The 16,525-nt window shown below is 47.6% G+C and overlaps 1 protein-coding gene across 10 annotated transcripts in view; it reads left to right on the forward strand.

Moving 5' to 3' along the window:
- TOP6BL (TOP6B like initiator of meiotic double strand breaks) overlaps positions 1-16,525 on the forward strand; it is a 2,208,219-nt gene that overhangs the window by 1,291,946 nt on the left and 899,748 nt on the right. For all 10 annotated transcript variants that reach the window (XM_078660845.1, XM_078660847.1, XM_078660851.1 and 7 more), the window contains one exon: positions 10,249-10,347. In XM_078660845.1, coding sequence (XP_078516971.1) covers positions 10,249-10,347 — 99 coding nt within the window. The remainder of the gene's footprint in view (positions 1-10,248; positions 10,348-16,525) is intronic.

Genomic DNA, 16,525 nt, shown 5'->3' on the forward strand with positions numbered 1-16,525 from the left:
AATCTACTCACTAGTTTGCTGGCGGCTCCCCGCGTCGTCACCTAGAGACAGCTCATCCACGGCTCGAATAACAACTCGAACGGCGCACTGGGCCGTCCTTTTCACTTCCGGTAAACGACGTGACCTACGTAGTTGATTACCACGTGATCGGGTCAGTCCGCGGTCGCTGCTAATTTAAAGCTACAGTAGCCTGGTTGTCTAACTGCGCTGTAATTTTAATTCATGATGAGATTCACTCGTAACTTTTAGCAAAATAAACCCATCTTAATATGGAGCCAAACTAATTCCTCTGGGCATATCATTATTTCGATGAAAAAAAACGAGTCTGCCATCCAAATCTTCCTAGATATCGCTACGCAGATAAGCCGGCGACCTCAATGTGTGGTCATGTAGTTAGCCCACAATTGCATTTGGGATTTTGTTGTTTTGTCATACGTGAGCCTTCCCCTATTGCAATATTAAAAAAAAAAAATGTTTTACTAATTTACAATGAACTGAGGGGCACCTTTAACTTAACTCCAGTTGTTTTCCATTTTATTGGGGTTTAATTCGAGACTCACGTTATTTTGAAACAGATGCTGACGTGAAGATTTACTCCACCACGGACTCATGGGGTTATTATTTTGGGAACAATGAAGTAAGTCATGGCAGAATGTATCACCGGTTGTCAATTATACGGTGATTTCATTGTTAGTTTGTCACTCAAAGGAGTGCTGCAACCTGACCCATTTTTTCGTCTATCCGCTTTCTCTTAAATAGATCCCAAAGAGAAGGTTTGACCTTTGTTACACGTAAGATGAAAGTGGGAATCTAACTAAGTGAGTTCCAATTTACAAACTGTAGTATAAGTGCGACCTAGAGCTCTCTGTTTTTAATGTGTGACACTGAATACAGATGTATATGCAGGCACGATGTGGTATATGTCTTTCTCGAAGGAATTCTGTTGTTTTTACAATTAATATTTTGAGTAGATCCTGGGTGGAACAAAGAAGCCAGGTTCATACAGGATTAATGTCACTGATCACTGTAGAGTGACATAAGGGAAGGAATGCACAATCCGCCAATACTAGAAGAGTTAACAGTGGAGGTAGATGCATATCCCTCTAGCAGAACAGCTACGACAATGTTTCTATATATTTTTTCTATGTTTTTACAATCAAACATATTTTGGTTGGACTGTGTCACAGGGTGAGTGATGGGGTTTTAAAAGTAATAACTGTGGTAAAAAATTTTGTTAAAGGAGAATTGTTCGTACAGTGTCTGATTATGAATTTTGTTTATGGGTTTCTTTACAGATTCCACATACCTCGTAGAATATAGGTAATGCACAAGACGTCTACCAACATATAGATTCTTAAGTTGGTAGAAACAGGTTTTTGTGAATATCCATCCACCGTGAGTAGACACTTTAGGGCGTGTACTGCCCGGTCGGGTGAGTTTTTTATATTTCTGGTCCTGAAGAATGCTGGGTCGAACAAGACCAGATAGCTGAAACATGTCGACCGTTTTTTAGGACAAGGGGTTCAAATTTACTTAACTCTTTATGTCCGTCTATACACATTGGTTTTAACTGAGTTCGAGTCACCCCTCTATTAAAAGTGTTGGTTGAGGGTGTGATCTATACTCATTTTAATTTGCACCTATTTTTTGGTTTGATGTATTCTCACATGCACTAACCACAAGAACCCAATGAAGACAAACGGCTACCTACCTTGGGTGGGTGCCTGAGGGTTCTTTTTCTCATTTTGATAACTTCACTACTTTTCTGTGACACAGCTAAATTGTTTGTATGCAGCACTGACGGGTGTTGGGGGCTGTTCTGTCAGACCACTCCTCTTATGGAGCTTCTTGTTATTTATTGTTTAAAATACTCTCTAGTTGTTTACGATTGTTTAACCCCAGGGGCGGGAGAGTATTAATTGTAGCCCTTTCTCTCTGGTTGTTTATACATATATTTCACAATAACCATGAAAGTACAGTAATATCACATCATCAGTTAAACATCAATTAAATATACAATACGGAATAATAAAATTCAAGGTATCCAACTTCATAAAAATATCATACAAATAGCTCAGTATGTCTTAATTAGTTATTGATTTCAGTGAAATAAAAACATTTTTAAGAAAAGCCGAGAGAGATGCAACAGTAAAAATATTGTCTAACCTCAGAATAGCTAAATAGGCAGGTCGGCATTGTCTAAAATTCATATACTTTAAAATGGGCAATATCCACCTTTTCTTGGTAATTGTATAAAATTTTCAAAAAAGTAAAATGTGAATATCAGATTGTTCAGACAAATCGTCACAAGGACATTTAATAGTTAGCCTAGACCAATCATTCACAGTGGGGAAACTTAGCAACCCAAATAAGATCCCTAATCTGAGACGGATTAACAAGAACCTATCAAAGTCTCTCATTTGTAAATTAATATATAGTTGGGTAATATTTGCTGTCATTATCAGTTGATGTGGGATCACAGATTTTTTATTGAGTTCCACATTTAACCTACGTTCCTCCAAATAATGTATACATAGTTTCTTCAGTTCTTTCCTTGATATCAAAGTCAGCGTTGTGGGTTCTTCATAGTACTGTAAAAGACCAGTGTTCTCAAGGAATGCCTTAATGTACCGTAACCATCTCATCTTGTGGGAACAGTCAAGATTCATGGCGGCCCTCAAAATGAGGCGATTAAAAGAACATTCCTCTATGGACCAAACCCTGTGCCACAATAGAACCGGCTGTACCTTGATAATATCTTCCAAATACTGCAATCCAAGTTCAGTATGACAGTTGAAAGTAGACACACTATCCGGAACTGAGAGCAAGTATCTTAGGAATGTATTTTCCATAGTTTAGAGGATAGTCACATTATTATAACCCCAAATTCCCACCCCATATGTAGCAATTGCCACGCAACTTGCTTTATAAATAAGTAAGAGTTCTTTAATAGGTTTCTTTCCCATTTTCTTGCTAAATGATTTAAGCGCCGCAATAGATTTTAAAAACAGCAATCGCCTAGTTTTATTGCATTGCACCATTGACCAGAAGAATGAAACAAGATACCCAAATAGGGAAAAGTTTGAGTAAAATCTAATGGTTTGGAGTCAATGTGCATTATTTTCTTAACTTTTAGTGTATGGGGACCACAGTTCATACAAAAAGTTTTTGTGGAGTTGACTCTCAAATCCAAATTGGTCATGAAAGTAGCAAATGATGTAATCATTTTTTGCATTGCTAGCGGAGTCCTGGCCATCAATACTGCATCATCAGCATAAATTAATCCTGGTATTGGACGATTGGAGGCCAGTGGCATGTCCTGGCATTCCTGCAGTAAAGTTTTCTCTAAATCATTAATATAAATAGTAAATAAAAATGGGGCCAGGACACATCCTTGACGTACACCCCTGTCAATGCTAAACATCCTGGTGCATTCGCCATTTTTTCCAAATCTAATCGAGGCTCTAGCACCATTATATAAATCCTTAAGAAATTGAATTATGTTATCCGCCATCCCTAAACGTTGTAAAATTAACCACAACTTACTGTGGGTCACACAGTCAAAGGCGGATGTAAGATCTACAAAAGTTAAAAACATCCTACCACATTTGGATTTAGTGTATTTTTCCAGGAGAATATGTAAGTTAAGGCACTGGTCTACAGTCCCGATACCTTACCTGAAGCCATATTGGAGGTCACTTATTATATTATGCTCATTTGCCCATGTTTGTAAGCGATTTAAAATTACTCTACCAAGGATTTTAACTGTCAAGTCTAACAGTGATATGGGGCAGTAGCACGCGCAACTAGCCCTGTCGCCCTTTTTAAAAATTGGCACTATAACAGACTCGTACCAAGTTAATACCAATCCCGCTGAGCAAGAGGCATTAAAGAGTCGAGTGAGTAGTGGCGCCCATAAATTCATGTTATTCTTAAAAATGTCCTCCGGGACCCCATCGGGTCCCGGAGCCTTTCCCCCCAAGCTAGATTTAATGCTCAGAATCACTTCCTCTACTGTAAAATTCAGATCAGTTGCACTCTCTGGAAAGTTGGGCGCCACCTGCTGTAATACCTTGTCAGGCACATCTTCCGTTGTGGTACTTAAACTATAAAGGGTTTCAAAGCAACGTCGGAATTCAGGAGAAGGCACTGGAATGGATCATCTCCTTCCTCGACGGAAGAACACAGAGAGTCCGTCTACCACCGTACAAGTCAGAGGCCACCGAAGTCATCTGCGGCGTCCCTCAAGGATCTTCGCTGGGCCCCACCCTCTTCAACGTCTACATGAGCCCCCTCGCGCCCATCGCACGCCAACACAACCTGAACATCATCTCCTACGCCGATGACACCCAGCTGATCCTCTCCCTGACCAACGACCCCGCCGCTGCCAGAGCCAACCTTCACGAAGGGATGAAAGATGTAGCCGAGTGGATGACGACCAGCCGCCTGAAACTGAACTCAGACAAGACGGAAGTCCTCATCCTGGGCTCCTCGCCCTCCGCATGGGACGACTCCTGGTGGCCCCCCGCCCTGGGCACCGCACCCACACCGACAGACCACGCACGCAACCTGGGCTTCATCCTGGACTCCTCCCTCTCCATGACCAGACAAGTCAACGCCATCTCCTCGTCATGCTTCAACATCCTGCGCATGCTAAGGAAGATCTTCCGGTGGATCCCCACCGAGACCAGGAAGACGGTCACCCAGGCCCTCGTCACCAGCCGACTGGACTACGGCAACGCCCTCTACGCCGGAACCACCGCCAAGCTCCAGAAGAGACTCCAGCGGATCCAGAACGCCTCAGCCAGACTCATCCTCGACATCCCCCGACGCAGCCACATCTCCGGACATCTGAGAGACCTGCACTGGCTCCCCGTCAACAAAAGAATCACCTTCCGTCTCCTCACCCACGCACACAAAGCCCTACACGATCAAGGCCCGAGCTACCTCAACAACCGCATCAACTTCTACGCTCCCAAACGCCACCTCCGTTCAGCCAGTCACGCCCTCGCCGCCGTCCCCCGCATCCGAAGAACGACAACAGGAGGAAGGTCCTTCTCCTACCTGGCCGCCAAGACCTGGAACTCCCTCCCGACAGACCTGCGCCTGACCCAAGACCACCTCTCCTTCAGGAAGAAGCTGAAGACCTGGCTGTTCGAGCAGTAGCAGCACCCCCCCCCCCAAGCGCCTTGAGACCCTCCGGGTAAGTAGTGCACTCTATAAATGTCCGTGATTGATTGATTGATTGAAAGAAACCTACCCATTCATCTTCAGTAATTACAATCTCAATCCTTGCCCTGGAGTTATCGTTATAAAAGGGAGCATTTACTGCCTTCCAGAAGGCTGTCATATCACTGGATTTTGAGGCATCGCATAGGGCCTCCCAAGCCTCCCTCTTCAAAGCATCCTTTCTTCTCTTTTGAGCCACATTGTATCCCCTCCGCAGTTCCCTAATCAGAATCGGGTCCCTGGCAGGGGAGTTCAAGGCACATTTAAGATTAGAGTAGGACTTGGTACACGCGGTGTCAAACCAGCTGGTTTTTTTCCCTTTGGACTTCTTTGCTTCAACCCATAATTCGGCCTTTATTTGTGCACTGATAACATTAAAATTATTAATTATATCAGTGTTCTCACATATCTCACTCAGGCAAACATCAAAGCTGGATTTGCAAGTCTTAACTAGTTTGTGAAGAAAATCTTCAGGCACCACCCTAGACCACTTCAATGCATATCCATTCTGTCTTTGCAGGGTGAGATTATGCGGAGAGCACCTAGTTTCTTGATCTTCCCCAGGGTCAGAAGATGGTTTTACACAATTTCCGCCTTTAAGGGGAAGTGGTCACTCAGGGGATTATCTAGCGTTTTAAATCTCATGACATTGTCTTTACGATATGTCGATATCAAAATAAAGTCTATTACTGAGAATACCCCTCTGCCATTAAAGGTAGGGGAAAATGGCATTTCTGGTTGACACATTATGTTCGCAAACCCCAAATCACAAGTAAAAATGATTTCATTCAGGAGATCTCTAATGTCAGAGTGAACAAAATGTGTCAAATTCATGTCTCTATCTAGCATAAGGCCACAAACCCCCCTCTCTCTCCCCTTGTGCAAGGTGGACAGTTAAAATCACCCCCCATATAACAATAGACTCTTTAGTATCCGTTCCTATCGAGCTACAAATATCGTTTCTAAGGGTCTTCAAGACAATAGGAACATCTCCTGAGGGGACATTATTATAAAAATTCACAATCAATAAACATAATTTTTTGTCAATATGAATCCTAACCACATGGCAAAAACAATTATTATATAAAATCTCAATTTTATCATATTTTAAAAGGTTAGATACATATGTGCAAAGCCCACCTTTGGCTCTGCCTCGTAGTGAGCTCATAGCAGGAGTAAATATAGTTTTAAAACCCATCAGATGGTGCGCATCTACCATCCAAGTCTCTTGTAGACTAACAATATCGTAATCATTAGCAAGTTTCACCCAATTGTAATTATCCAACTTGGATCTCAAGCCAGCAACATTCCAATACAGTATAGACCAAGTATCCTTCTTAGTCACAATGCTGCTGGACCCCGCGACAGCCACGGGCCGTGGAGGGAGTTACGGTGGGGCAGGGAGGCGGGGAAGGGGAGGGGCAGGGTGGAGAGGGCTAAAAACCAGCATATGGATAATTACAGGTAAGTAAACAATTTAAATAATAAAACGAATTTCGTAGCGCACACTGCATCGCAAAATGCGATGCAGTGTGCGCTACGAAATTCGTTTTATTAATTAAATTGTTTACTTACCTGTAATTATCCATATGCCGGTTTTTAGCCCTCTTCACCCTGCCCCTCCCCCTCCCCGCCTCCCTGCCCCACCGTAACTCCCTCCACGGCCCGCGGCTGCCCCGCGACTACTGAGTTACCCTCATTATGCACATTATTAGACCCTTGTCCTGTAGTTTCAATATTATTCTCCGTGCCTAATTGAACCACCTCAGTAGCTGCACTAGATTCTGGGGATTACTGAGTAAAACCTGAAGTTACATATTTGTCCATTGCCATTTCAGGTGGTGACTTTCCCGGGGATTTCTCATTATCCTTCTCCCCTATCGGTCAATCTGCACACCCTAACCCAGACAGGCAATCGTAACGGTTACTCGTTGGGACATTATAACTGTTTCCCGAAGGGAAGCTATAGCCATCTTGTTGCGTACTATAGCGGGAAGGGCCTGTAAAAAAGGGACAGGATGTGGGATAAAAGTATCTTAAATCAAAACAGCAAATGCCTCCCATTTTCCGTTGCTGATAGAAGCCACTTAGATACTGTGCCACTCGTTGATCTCTAAAATTCATGATAATACAATCCCCATCCATATACTTTGTTCTCTGGCCCACCCAACTCACTCTACGAACATTTAGTATTTCGCCATGCAAATCCGGTCTTAGTGGTCCATTCCTACTTAACCAATACATGGTTTTATTTTTTAATTCATAGTAGGTTTCAGATTTATCGTGGTTCAACTCCGGCACACCTGTTAATACTACTACGTATGATGTTGACTCCAGAGGGAGGTCCAAGATTTGACTGCTACCAGTACCTTTTGCTCTCTGTAGAGTGGCAGTATTGGACATAGTCCTAATATCCTTTAATCTTATGTTGTCCTTATCTCCCAGACCTTCTTCCCCTTCTCCTCTTACCTGGGGCTTAGATCTTCCTGGTGGTGGTTTATTACCCACTGGAATACTAAACACCCGTCGGGGTGTCTCATTATTACAATAGACAGAGGTTTCAGGTAATATACTTTGGTGGTTAGTAGGAACGGTAGTTCCCTTTCTGGGTTCAGTTGGTCTACTCTCAATCAGTTTACTCAAAAGTACGGAGTTTGCCCTAGTTGCCTGTTGGAGCAGCTCTAACTTATAGCTAATCCTTTTCGATCTCTCTACTAATGGTTGGATTAGGGATTTCACCAGTTGTTCCATTTTTTCAATGAAACCCTCTTTATTATCAGGATTTGAACACACTGATTCCGCCACCACTTTGTCTTTGTGAGTTAAGGTGCATGAGGGTACCAGATTCTGGCCTTGTTTTACTGAGCTATTACTGCCCTCCGTTGTTAATACCGCTATGTTAGGAATTCTACTGGCCTTCGTCTTTTTAGCGCAACCTCCCTTCTGCGAATTACCACCCCGCTTCCTTTTTACAATAGGGCACTTATCCACTGGACGATTGGGGGATTTAATGACTCCAGTGAGTGAGTTCGGTAGATGACTTAATAAGCTAGTGCTAGAATCCAACGATATATAAGTTAAAGACGACTCACTGCTAGCAACAATTACACTAGGATCCACAGTAACAAGTCTATCTGACTGATGTGCAAATCCAGCTTCTACAGGAAGATTAGGTGTGCTCGTTTGATCAGGAGAGGGTGCAACCGCGATTGCCCCCAATGATGAACGTCTAAGATACATCGGATCTAGGGACAGACGTCTTTCGGTTAAATCGATTTCATGTTCTAGAACCGATGTGGCCCTGACAATGAACGCATCTAGAGTTCCTGTAACACCACCGCCCCTCCATGTACTAGCTGGCATGTTCCTTTTCCCATTTTTCAATGCCATCAGTTTCACAATTAGAATATCAGTATTGTAAGGAAACAATGTAACAGTTCTAAGTTGGCGGCTGATACAAACAAAAATGTCCAATTAATAAAATTGTAGATCAGTCCTACTAAGAGATCGGCGTTAAAGGGGTGGCCCAGCCCAGTCTCTTCTTGTCTCGGACGGGCTCAGACGGGCCCGTCCGGCTCGTCCCGTGCGCGTCCCGCGCTGCGGGAAATGACGCTCCAATTAATACTAGGTGGTGGGAGGGGCTTCTGATGCACGTTGGACCCAATGCCTCCTGGGTCTTGAAGTCCGTGTAGCGGTGTTTGCAGGAGCCCCAAGCTGCTTGGATGTCAAAGTGGCCTAGCATCTCCCGGGGAGCGGGAGGCGCAAGGTATTGCCGGTAAGTCCTTTCCCAAGAACAGCCTCACTCGAGCCTTCGCAAAAGAACAGCCTCTCTCGAGCTGTGTGCGGTAAAATTCGGTATTTTAGAATCGGTAAATCTGGATTAACTACATCTTGCCTTAGAGAGCAGAATGTGAGAGATTATGGGCATTATATGAAAGGAGTGATCAGCAATGTGGTATCATGGTAGGAATTACCAAAGTGATAAACAATATCAGATGACTTTGATAACAGCTGGTATGGGTAGACTCTTAGGGGCCGATTAGGATGGCGGACGGACTTGCGTCCGTCCGCCATCCCAGAGGTGGAGGGACCGTCTGCATGGGCTGCGGCGGTCCCTCCGTGCAAATTAGGATGTGACCGCCACCCTGGCGGTCACATCCTGGATATTTAACATTTACATGCACAAAGCGGCAGGCACCGCGCGGTGCCTGCCGCTTTGTGCATGTAAATACTGGGGGGTACCATAGGTACCCCCCATGTGCACCCCCCACCCGCCTACACCCTGGGGGCCCGCAACGGGCCCCCAAAATCAAAAGTACACATGCTTTTCCACGGCGGGAAAACCGCCGCGGAAAAGCATGTTTACAAATGTTTCCTAATTTGGCTGGCGGTGTCTGATAGACACTGCCAGCCAAATGAGAGCTTTTCCGCCGCGGTTGTAATCCGACCGCGGCGGAAAAGCAGCGGACAGAAACCAAGACCCACCAGCCATCGTAATACGGCGGTGGGTCTTTGGTGACTCCGCAGAGGATTTTCCGCCTCCTCCGGGCCGGAGGTGGCTTCCGCCGGCCCGGAGGAGGCGAAAAATCCTCCATCCTAATCGGCCCCTTAATTTGTTATGCCAGTCCCCTCCTGAACCCATCCTAAATTCCTTTGTAATTGAAATAATCAGACCTTGGCCTCTGCCTCAGCAGAACCAGGAGACAATGAGGACACTTGGTGATCACTTCTGATGTATAGGAAGGTGTTTTGTGCTTTATTGCAAGCATTCCTGATTGTTCACTATTCGAGTTTTTCATAAGAACATGTGATGTAAGTGGAAGATTCAAGTTGTAAATGTTCACATATGAAGATGGGTACTTTGGTATAGCCTTCCAAATGGGTATAAATCTATCCCGAAAGTTCATACTCTTTGTGTAAAAGTAGATTTGGCATGCTTTGCCACAGTTTTTGTTTTATTCCTTTTTTTCGACTTCATACATTGAAACTGATTTCATTAACATGCACTCTGCTTTGAAGGTTTCAGATGCCCGAGAGTTCAGGGTGGCAGTCGAGCAGTCTTTACAGCGGATATCAATTAACAGAGTCTTGCAGGGCCAAACATGCGACATAAAAAACGTAAGTGGTTTTAGTTGCTGGGCATAGGCAGGGCCACTGGAATTATGTAATTTTGTGGCAGCGGCATTGTATATATAATTATATATATAATTCGCCACATAATTCAACATCTACTGCATAATCTGCATATTTTAACAAAAAAAAATTGGTTCTAGCTTAAACGTATCAAAAATTACCAAAAAACATGGCGACTCATGTTCCTGCTCACTAGAAGGCCCTTTGCCAAGATTGACTGGTCATCTAATCAGTTGCTTGTTCTATCTGGTTGTTAAATTGGTACTAATAAGGTGAAATATTTTTCCAAACAGTGTTGCCCTGGGTGAAAATGACTAAATAGTAAAGTAATACTATCACAAAATTTGCTAAATTATGCTACATAATGAGCATTTTCTGGGTACATTATTTCGTCAAACCTGACGCATAACTTGGTCCTCCTCTGCCGAATAATTCCAGTTGCCCCAGGCGTGGTACAGAAGTGGTAAATTGTAGTACTGCTGATAACATTGTTTTCTAGATACTTTGCTTGTTGGCAAAATGTTTTGCAGAGTATATTTTTCCGAGGTTCTACATAATTTGATTTATAATAATCTAGGTGATTAAATAAACCATTTACATATGTCCCGGTTGTCTACAGTTTTCAGTTGGTTATTTATGAATTTCAATGGTAGGAGTTGGGAATCTGTCAAAATCAAAGTCAAAATTTGCTTTATTCGGTTAAAATTTTTTAAAACCATCAAAGCACAGAACAGTATTTCATTCAGGAATTATTCATAATTACATAATTATATACAAACAACTAACACCACTAAATACGTTACAAAGTGACAATGCTATACAGTTGGCTACACAATAAATAAATAGAATAAAAACAGTTTGTCATCCACAGGGTCTAAATACTCATTTTAATATCAATTTTTGTACTAAAAGATGTCCATGCAAGAAGAGGCCTGGCATGGGCGAATTACGGTAACAGTAACTTGTTTCGACATCTAATAGCCCCTGTAATGTAACTCGCTACCCCAAAACAGACCACCGCGGACCCAAGCATTTGTAAATAGGTCAGGGCCGGTCTGACTTGCTCGAAATTACAGCCCAATAATAATGGGACAATAAATTTCTTACGTTGGTATACATAAAACTTGCAAAAAAAGATCATGTGAAGCATATCTTGCTAAGAACAGTTATCACATGGGCAAGGCCCCAAAGTTCCACTTTTAGCAAAGCCTTTTGGAAAGGATAACAGCCATGGAAGCATATTGTGTTTAAACCTTAATAGCACAAAAAGATGAAACGGCTTATTTATGTAAGTTAAGTAAGGCTGGATGTCTTTCCCCATACTTAGCATTACAAAACTTCTCACTGATGGTTTTACCAATTCCTCTCCTTCCCTCTGTAGCTTTAGCCTGTTCAGGAACTGGGACTTTACGGCCTTTATGGCCATTTTGTTTAAGGCCCTAGGATTCGTAAACAGCTCAGGGCTACCCATTGAATCCATTTGGGTTTTAATATAACGGATCCAGGGAATAGCAAAGGCCTTGTCTAAGGACAGACAGTCTTGAATAATTAATTGATTTAAATTTGGAGCTTGCTGTGCCCATATTCTCAGCCACCCCAGTAACGGGGCCATGGCGATCTGATCTGAGATATAGCCAATCTGTCTATTCTTGATCTATGTTGGTAACATAATCAATTGTTGGCCAAAAATATCCAGATTTAGTACATAAGACACAACACCGAAAGATTAATGGTGTTATACATGCCACCCTAATTCAGTGGAATTATACAAACATAATACACACACTGCCCTTTTTTTATTTTTATGACCTAATGTATTTTTTGTGTTTTACCATGTTTCTAAATGGGATTAAATCCACAATTAAAAGGTAAGAAATCATCTTAACGAAAAATGAAATAATTGCCTTGATTTTACTACAGTACTTTGAGAGTACAGTTTAGGTTACACATCTTTAAACAACCGATCTGAAAGAGACACGTTAGTATTAGATTCCTTACCTTAGAATATCCCCAGGCGTCAGACTGGATCCGGAAATTTTTGCGTAGCAGTACCCTTGCGCGTCGGTAGGCGTCGTCTGCGGCTCCGCGTCCGTAGTCGGCGCCGTGATGACGTTGTCGGAGTACTTAGACGCCGCCTCCGCGTGCTGACGTCAGTTCTTCTTTTTTCCGCGCCAGCAAGCGCAGATCTGGAAAAAGCAGTAACCCTAGTCATTTTTTGACTAACTTTTTTGATCACTTTTGATCATTTCTCGAAGTCTTTCGACTCCGATCGGTGCCGTAGGGATGCCTGGTTTCAAGCACTGCGAGGATTGCGACCGCCTGATGTCAGTCACGGATCCGCACCGCCGGTGTTTAACTTGTCTAGGTGTCGACCACGACGGCAAGGCCTGCTCCGACTGCCGGGCCCTCTCTTCGAAAGCCAGACTGGAGCGGTCCCGCAGGCGACTCGAACTCCGGCAGTCGGTCCCGCGCCGCGAGAGGTCTCGGTCCCACGGGAGGTCGAGGGACAGGTCGCGGGCTCGGAGCCACCACAGTTCCGAGAGTAGGCCGCACTCCTCCGGGTCGAAGTCGTCGTCAGGTAAGAAGCACAAGAAGTCCAAGCGGCGTCATCGCTCTTCGGACTCCCCCCGACGCTCGCGTGATGCGGCCGGGGGTTCGGGTGACACCACCCACGCGGCTCCGTCGGAGTCGCGGGCGCCGCGTCCTGCTCCACACCCTCCGGTCCCTGGGCAAGATGCGACGCAGGAGGAGATCGAGCGCTTCCTCATGCCCATGAGGAAACTCTCTCCTCCGACAGGCTCCGCGGCGCCTTCGGGCCCAGCGGACCCTTCTGGGGCCTCTAGCGGGTCGGGGGCTTTGGCCCCGTCGCCGTCGGGTGCTTCGGCCCCGACGCCGCCGACGCCTTCGGGCCCGGCGCCGCAGGGCCCCGCAATCCCGCCACCGGTGGTGCCTTCGGGTCCGGCGCCACCGGCGCCTTCGGGCCCGGCGCCGCAGGGTTCAGCGGCCCCGGCACCGCCGCGCCTCCGGGCCCGGCGCCGCGGGACCCCGCTAGACCTTCTTCGGGATCTGGATCGTCGCCGGTGGACCGTACGACCTCCCCGGCGTCGGACCATCAGGTGTCGCCTCCGGCGCCGTCCTCGGGCGGCGCCGTCCCCGATCCCTCCTTCGTTCCTGTTCCTATGTCGGGACGGCCCCGATGTGCGCCGCTCCAGATGTCGTTTGGGGAGTTTCACTTCTATGAACAGGCCCCATTGATTGAAAACCCTGAGTATCAGGAGATGGGTAATGAAGGGGATTGGGAGGAGTCTGAAGACCCTCTGACCCGAGAGTGTCAGTCTCATGAGGACTGGGCAGGAGACCTTGGGGAGGCCAGTGGTCTGGACACCTCTCCAGACACTGGTTTTGTCTCCCCTCCTACTGTGGCTTCGGAGGAGGGGCAACCTACAGTGTGGTGTTGATGAGGGCTGCCAAGGCCTTGGGCCTTGAGCTCCCCGTCGCGCCGTGAGGACTTATCTCCTCACTGAGGTCCTTAAACCGCAGTCAAGCTCGGCCGAGCCTCTGCTGCCCTTTAATGAGGCCTTGACTGACGTTCTTCTGGGCACTTGGTCCAAGCCCGCTACGGGTTCGCCCGTAGATAGGAACGTGGCCAGACGCCACCGCCCAGCCCCGGGCGACCCATGTTTCCTGTCCACCCACCCCACCCCCGAGAGCCTGGTCATCCAGGCCTCCAATTCCCAGACCGCGTTCCCGTCGGCTCCGCCGGACAGGGAATCCAAGAGGTATGAGCAGTATGGTAAAAAGATCTTCTCATCCCTTAGTCTGGGACTGCGGTCTTCCAACACCGCGTGCCTCTTGGGCCGTTACACCCACTCTCTGTGGGATACGGTTGCGGAAGTGCTGCCAGAGTGTCTGTTGGAGGTACGGGCCAAACTCGGCCAAGCCCTTGTGGAGGGCCGGGATGCAGCCAATTATTCCATCCGGTGTGGGCTGGATACCACCGACTCGCTAGGTAGAGCGATGGCAACGACGGTGGCGGTCAGACGCCACGCCTGGCTGAGGTCCGCCAACTTTTCGGCAGATGTCCAGAACACGTTGATGGACATGCCGTTCGATGGCCGTCGCCTCTTTGGCGACAAAGCAGACCATGCGCTTGAGGGCTTTAAGGACCCCAGGGCTACGGCCAAGTCCTTGGGCCTCTCGGCCCCGCGCCAGCAATCGGCTGCTTATCACTCCTTTCGTGGCCACGGAAGGGGTGTACCCACACGTGTTGCCAGCCACGCTCCGCAGGGTTATACCCAACGCGATGGCGGCCGTGGGAACCGCCGTCCTGGCGGTAGGGGTAAACGGCGAGGTCAGTCCACACCTTCCCCCGCAGCATCCACCTTAAAACCCTCCTAGTCCGTGCTTTCAGGCCCATGTGACGCCAGTGGGGGGCAGGGTTCGCCATCACCTCCTCCACTGGCGCACTGTCACATCGGACAGGGGGGTGCTGCAGATCGTCCGAATAGGCTACTCCCTCCCCTTCGAGGCGACTCCTCAAGCCATGCCACCGCAGAACCACTTTGTATCGGGGGATCATTTGCGACTTCTGCAGGAGGAAGTTACGGCCCTCTTGGCCAAGGGGGGCATCGAGCGCGTTCCTGGGCCAGAAGCAGGGTGTGGTTGCTACTCCCACTACTTTCTGGTACCCAAGAAGGGTAAAGGGGGCCTGCGCCCTATCTTGGACCTAAGGAACGTCAACGGCTTCCTCCGGAAGGAGAAGTTCAAAATGCTGACACTGGCTCAGGTCCTAGCTGCCCTGGACCCAGGAGACTGGATGGTATTGTTGGACTTGCAGGACGCTTATTTCCACATTCCCATCCTGCCGGCCCACCGGCGCTACCTGCGGTTCACGGTTGGCCACAAGCACTTTCAGTTTACCGTGCTCCCCTTCGGCCTTACCAGCGCCCCACGGGTGTTCACAAAGGTGATGGCGGTGGTCGCAGCTCATCTGCGCAGGTTAGGGGTTTTAGTCTTCCCCTACCTCAACGACTGGTTGTTGAAGGCGGGCTCGCCCCAGACAGTCATCAGCCACCTCCAGACTACGGCAGATCTCCTGCACCAGCTGGGGTTCTCCATCAATGTGCCAAAGTCACACCTGTGTCCCTCTCAGAAGCTCCTCTTCATCGGAGCGATTGTCGACTCGGCGCGGTTTCGGGTTTATCCACCCAAACAGCGGGTCCGGGGTATTCAGGCTCTGATTCCCATCTTTCAGCCGTTATCCCGGGTCTCGGTCAGGTTGACGTTGCGGCTTCTGGGGCTGATGGCCTCCTGCATCCTGCTGGTGCATCACGCCAGGTGGCGGATGCGGGCTCTGCAGTGGGACCTGAAGTTTCAGTGGGCCCAGCATCAGGGCAACCTGTCCGACCACGTCCTGATCTCGGAGGGCACTGCGAGACAGCTGCAGTGGTGGCTCACGGACCGCGATTGGGTCAGCGGCAGATCCCTCTCCCTTCCCCAACCGGAGCACGTAGTTGTGACGGACGCGTCCCTTCAGGGCTGGGGAGGCCACATGGGAGTGGCGGAGATCAGAGGCCTCTGGTCTCCGGCGGAGGCCCAGCTCCACATCAACCTGTTGAAGTTACGGGCGATTCGTCTAGCACTGAAGGCATTCCTCCCCTCTGTCCAGGGGAGTGTAGTGCAGGTGTTCACAGACAACACCACCGCCATGTGGTACTGCAACAAACAGGGCGGGGTGGGGTTGTGGACCCTTTGCCAGGAGGCTCTGCGCCTCTGGCAGTGGCTGGAACGCCAGGGCGTGACCCTTGTGGCTCAACACCTGGCAGGTTCTCTGAACGCCAGAGCGGACGAGCTCAGCCGTCGGTGCATGATGGATCATGAGTGGCGTCTGAACTCGGACGTGGCGCAAGGCCTCTTTCAGCGATGGGGAGAGCCTTGGTTAGATCTATTCGCCACCGAAGAGAACGCGCAATGTCATCAGTTCTGCGCGTTGGAATTTCCAAGGCGGCACTCGCTCGGAGACGCTTTTCGTCGCGAGTGGAGTTGCGGTCTACTGTACGCCTTTCCGCCTATACCACTTCTGCCCAGAGTGCTGAAGAAGATCAAGCGCGACCGGGCCCAAGTCATCCTTGTGGCTCCGGACTCGGCTCGAAGGTACTGGTAT

The sequence above is a fragment of the Lissotriton helveticus genome, chromosome 9 (genome assembly GCF_964261635.1).
Source record: "Lissotriton helveticus chromosome 9, aLisHel1.1, whole genome shotgun sequence".
Classification (NCBI taxonomy): Eukaryota; Metazoa; Chordata; class Amphibia; order Caudata; family Salamandridae; genus Lissotriton; species Lissotriton helveticus.